The sequence below is a fragment of the Mycena indigotica genome, assembly GCF_014461135.1.
Source record: "Mycena indigotica strain 171206Taipei chromosome Unknown Mind.scaff0001, whole genome shotgun sequence".
Classification (NCBI taxonomy): domain Eukaryota; kingdom Fungi; phylum Basidiomycota; class Agaricomycetes; order Agaricales; family Mycenaceae; genus Mycena; species Mycena indigotica.
Window position 1 is genome coordinate 4,199,628 of NW_023503000.1, and position 5,336 is coordinate 4,204,963.

The window sequence follows — 5,336 nt, forward strand, 5'->3', positions numbered from 1 at the left end:
CTAGGACCAGGGTCAAAATTGCCAAAGGTGGACCATGTGGTAGATCATCCAGGACCACCACCAGCTGCATATGTGCTACCTAAAGTTGTTTGGAGGACAAGACAACCATCACTGGCAGCACTACAACTTGAACATAGAAAGCCTCAACAGGAGTTGAAGGAGATGACTGTTTTTGCACAGGGAGATGAGACTACTGAATATTTGGTTGGACAGCTGGAAAATCTGCCAGACATGAACTTGAAGGCAGACTTGGATAAGCACTGGCAATTGGGAAGCCTAGAAGATGGCCTTTATTCTGTGATAGCAGACATGAACTCCAGCCAAGTCTCAAGAATGAAAATGGAGAATACACCAATCCAAATGGAGGATAACATCAATCAGACACTGGGACATCTGGAGGACTCTCACTCTCACCTCAGAGCTAAAGTTGATGATATGAAGGAAGCCATGGATAGAATTGAGGAAGTCCAGAAGTATGATGGCACTACACTTCAAAGTCTGCAACACCAGGTGGAGCAACAAATGGTGCACTCAGACAATATCAAATATGGTCTTGAAGGGCTACTCACAGAACTGAAGTACTCAACCAGAGATGACATCAGTGATGCATTTGAAAAACTCCAAAGTGACTTAAACTCACTACAGGACCAATCAGCAGAACTGTTCAGCAGAATACAGGAGAAGATTAGCTGGATTGAAGACAAGATAGGACAGCTTGAACTACCAGGAGATGGAGTCTTAACAAGTGTTCAGCATGCTTGGCTAATGAACTTTTACCGGGATGAATGGGATAGGGGCTTGCAGAAGGATGATCAATCAGCAGCAAGCCAGAAATTTGTTCCATTATTGAGCAAAAAGCAACATGAGGCAATTGAACAGGTGCATAAACGGACTATGGAGCCTGAAATTTCTGGGAGGAAACCCAAGAGGACTCGACGTGGCAGGAGAAAGAAGAGTCTGGGGAAACTATAAAGCCTGTGGAAGACTGATATAGGCTTGGAAGATGAAATAGTTGATGAATTGAGAAATGGCTGGAAGTGAAGAAGGATCCAAAGAATCAAGCATGACAACAGCTTATGGAACAGGAAGAACATATTAACAAAGCACAAGGAATGGGACAATGTCTTGGTGAGCAAAACCTTGGAAGGGTATATATTGAAAGGCACTTTGGGACTTGGATCTTCAACACTGGAATATCAGACGGACAAGAAATGGCCAACAAAATATTTCTCTCAGATTGAAGATATGGAACAATACTGAAGTTGAGTGGGGACACTCAAGATTTTTCATTGGGGGAGATGAAGGGCGGGCGACGCGGCGGGTGGTGGCCTTCGAAGAGCAAAGCGCAGCAAGAGGGCGGGAGGCAAGCTAGTGGGATGAGTAAGGCTTGCTAAGGCTTACTCAGCGGCTCACTAAGCATAGTGTAAGCCGTCAAGGAGACGAGGCAACGTCGCCAGCGACGAGGGGCAGTGGTAGCGACGAGGGCGCTGCGGAGTGACCGCAGTACCGTGACGGAGTGACGAGCCAAAATGTATATATTGGGGGCCTTTTGTACCTAGATAGACAGTGAATTCCCCTCGGGTTTCCTCACCTCTTGCGCTGCTTTTGATCTGACTCAGCGAGATTACGAATCACGATCGCGGCTGCGGGGTATTCTATTGAGGAACATCTGTCAACGTCAACGTCAGCTGTCAAACGTCAACGCCGTCGGTCCGAGACGACCTATGATATAGAAGTTGGTTGAGCCCCGGAAGATTGTGACTCAGACGCGTCTTGCCTAATATGGAACGTCGCCCTCACCTGATGGAGCGACCCATATCTGGAACATTATTGCTATATATGGCATATTGTTTGATGCTCTTGATGCTGGCTTCAGTGCTATCCACCACAACAATAAAAACAACAAATAATATATCAACAACAACAAATATATTCGATGTGACTGTGACTGTGACTGTTACCATATTAGGAGAAGGTTGTTTTGGTTTGGGGTTTAGTTGCATATTGGGTTGGTGGTTAGAGAGGGCAGGTCCTTCCTCTTATGATATGGTGAGCAGGTCTTATCTACCCACACCCACACCCACATCCACACCTACACCTATACCCACACTCACATCTACACCCACACTCACATCTACACCCACACTCACATCTACATCCACATTACCTACATCACCACCACCATCCATCTATCTATGGTTTCCACTCAGCTTTGCCATCATCACTTCCTCCATATGGATTGCAGCATGCATATACTTTGCATGGAGCCCCGACCTCACCCGCTTTGATCTGGTTGTTTTGGGTGTTTGTTGGGTTTCCACATTCCCCACCTACTGCCGGATCTCCCGCGTTTCACTGCATGGGTAGTCAACCCTGTACGAGCTGGAGGCGCAGCACGGCAAGTTGCGCACGCGCTACGAGGAGGAGATCGCGCACCTCCGCGCGGAGCTGCAGGCGTCTCGCAGCGCGGGGCCGGGGCTCGGCGAGCCGGGTATCCCCGCTGACCGCACGGAGCGATCCCGGGACGGCGACAGGGAGAGGGACCAGTGGGAGAGGGACCGCGGGGGCGAGCGCGACGCCAAGCGACTCAGGCTCACCAAAGGTGTGTGCTACATAATATGCCCTACGTCATCATTCGTTCGCTCCCCCCGCTTATGGGCCTGTCAGAGCACGACAGCCCGCACGCACTCTCTCGTACCGCCCCACCACCTACCGGTCTCAGCGCCGAGAGCCCCGGGCGCCCGATGACGGCAGCATCGACATCGGCGCATCGCTTACCCGACCACTCGCACCTCCCGCTCCCGCCGATGCCGCTCCTCCGGTCTGGGGCCGCTTCTACTTCTGGGCTCGCGTTGATGCCCGCGCCGGAACGGGAGAAAGAGACCGACAAGGAGCGCGGCGACCGCGAGCGGGACCGCGAGGACGAGCCGTTCCCGGCGTGGGTCGACGGGCTGGACGTCGCGAGCCTCCCCGCAGACATGAAGAAGGAGGGCGCGGACTGGTTCGCGGTGTGGAACCCGCGGATTAGGCCGAGGCGGCTGGAGAGCGTGCAGTTGTTGCATACGTTTGCGCATGCGACGTGAGTACTTTGCTGTCCACATTTGTTTTCTTGGACCCTTTCCCTCCGTTCCTCCTTTCCTTTCTTTCGTATGTGTCGCTGATAAGTGGACAGAGTTGTCTGTTGTGTCCAATTCTCCGCGGACGGACGCTATTTGGCGACGGGCTGCAACCGCTCGGCGCAGATATTTGACGTCAAGACGGGCCGCAAGACGAGGTGCGTGGCTGCCTTTCCTTATTATTCCGCGCGCTGATGTGTGGACAGTGTGCTGGTCGACGACGTCAGTGGGCCGGCTGGGGACCTTTACATTCGGAGCGTGCGGTTTAGCCCGGACGGGCGATTTCTGGCGACGGGGGCGGAGGACCGGAAGATACGGGTGAGTCAATTCTTCTATTATCTCTTTCCTTGTCATTGGCACTTCCTCTCCCTCCCTTTTCCCATTCCGCTATTGTTCTTCTTCCTCTGCATCAACTCAATCGTGATGGTCTGGCCGGCGCTTCCAGACTCCGCGCCCGGCCTGTCCGCGACGTTCCCTCCTTTCGGCATTCGTCGTGTCCGCCTTGCTTGCCTTCGTTATTGGAGGCTTGGCCGAGCTCGGTGCAGCAGTGTCGGGCGATGTCGTGGGCGGCCCGCGGGCGTGTTTTCTTTCCTTATTTATGTCTTGCTTGCACCCGAGTCTTGACTAACCCGCCCCGCCCCGCAGATCTGGGACATCGCGAAGGGCACCGTCGCCCAGATATTCTCCGGGCACACACAGGAGATCTACTCGCTCGACTTCTCGCGCGACGGCCGGGCGGATCGTGTCCGGCTCGGGCGACCGGACCGCGCGCGTGTGGGACATGGGACGGCGGGCCGCCGCTCGTCCTCGCCGTCGACGAGCCCGGCGTCAGCGCGACGGCGCGCGCGCGAGGGCCCGGACGCGGGCGTCCACGAGCGTCGCGCTGTCGCCGGACGGGCGGCACGTCGCCGCGGGGTCGCTGGACAACGTGGTGAGAATATGGGACGCGCGGATACGGGCGTGTTGCTCGAGAGGTTGAGGGGCCATCGGGACAGCGTGTACAGTGTTGTTTTCACGCCGGACGGGCGGGGCGTTATCAGCGGCAGCCTCGACAAGACGCTCAAATACTGGGACGTCTCCGCCCTCTCCAGCGGGGGCAAGGTGAAGAAGGAGGCAGGCGTCGCGCCGGAGGGCCGCGCCGTCTGCACGCGGGACTTCCTCGGGCACAAGGTCCATTCCCTTTTTTATTTCTCTTTAAATACTAATGACCACCCAGGACTACGTGCTCTCCGTCGCCGTCTCGCACAACGCGCAGTGGATCGTGTCCGGCTCGAAGGACCGCGGCGTGCAGTTCTGGGACCGCGCGGGCGCGGTGCACGCGCTCCTCCAGGGGCACAAGAACTCGGTCATCTCGATCGACCTCAGCCCCGCCGGCGAACCTGCTCGCCACCGGGAGCGGGGACAGCTTGGCGCGGGTGTGGAGCTATGCATAGGAGGAGGGTATTTGGTGTATGCCGTATTGGATTGGGAATTGACTTGACTGGATAATGCTAACATCAGTATAAATAAATTTTTCATTTACATGTGGTCACTATAAGTTCCAAGCCCTAATCCACATTATCATCATCATTATCATCATCATTACTGTACACATCAGGATGAGTTGTCGCAGTGCCAGGGAAAGCCATACCACAGGCCAAATCACATATAGTGCAGATCAATGGTGTGTCTGGTGTCAAGATATGGTTTCCCTTATGTGGTCTCAAGAGAAGAGACCAGATGGTGTTTTGTGTTACTGGGTTGTAGATGACTGGATATTTCCTTTTTGCACCAGCAATGAGGAGAGTGGAGATAATGTGATAGATGTTAGTAGTGTTGAGGGGCCTCCAAGGGGAATTGAAAGAATATAAGGCGGCCAGCAAAGGTGTTCTGTACTTCCCAGCAACTAGATCCACCTGTGCACCTGAGGTGAGCAAGAGCTGTATAGTCACTGTGTCTCCAGAATATGCGGCAGCTTGAAGAGCAGTTCCATAGGGCCCTGCAACCTGATCCACCTGTACATCTGAGTTAAGTGGGAGCTGGACAGTCTCTGTGCATCCCTGATATTCAGCAGCCTGAAGAGCAGTTCCCAGGCGCCCTGCACCCAGATCCACCTGTGCACCTGAGTTAAGCAGGAGCTGCACAGTCTCTGTGTGTCCCCGAAATGCAGCAGCATGAAGAGCAGTTCCATCATACTCTGTAACCAAATCCAGTTGTGCACCTGGATTGGACTGGGTGCGC

General features: G+C 54.1%; 1 protein-coding gene across 1 annotated transcript; it reads left to right on the top strand.

The window, feature by feature from the left end:
- Nucleotides 1-2,654: 2,654 nt before the first annotated feature.
- Nucleotides 2,655-4,596, top strand: MIND_00119400 (Chromatin associated protein; the record flags this gene model as incomplete). Its single annotated transcript, XM_037358130.1, has 5 exons — nucleotides 2,655-3,079; nucleotides 3,173-3,274; nucleotides 3,323-3,434; nucleotides 3,762-4,286; nucleotides 4,333-4,596. The coding sequence occupies 5 exons, from the start codon at nucleotides 2,655-2,657 to the stop codon at nucleotides 4,594-4,596; spliced, it is 1,428 nt and encodes a 475-aa protein (XP_037226040.1).
- Between the last annotated feature and the right edge of the window lie 740 nt (nucleotides 4,597-5,336).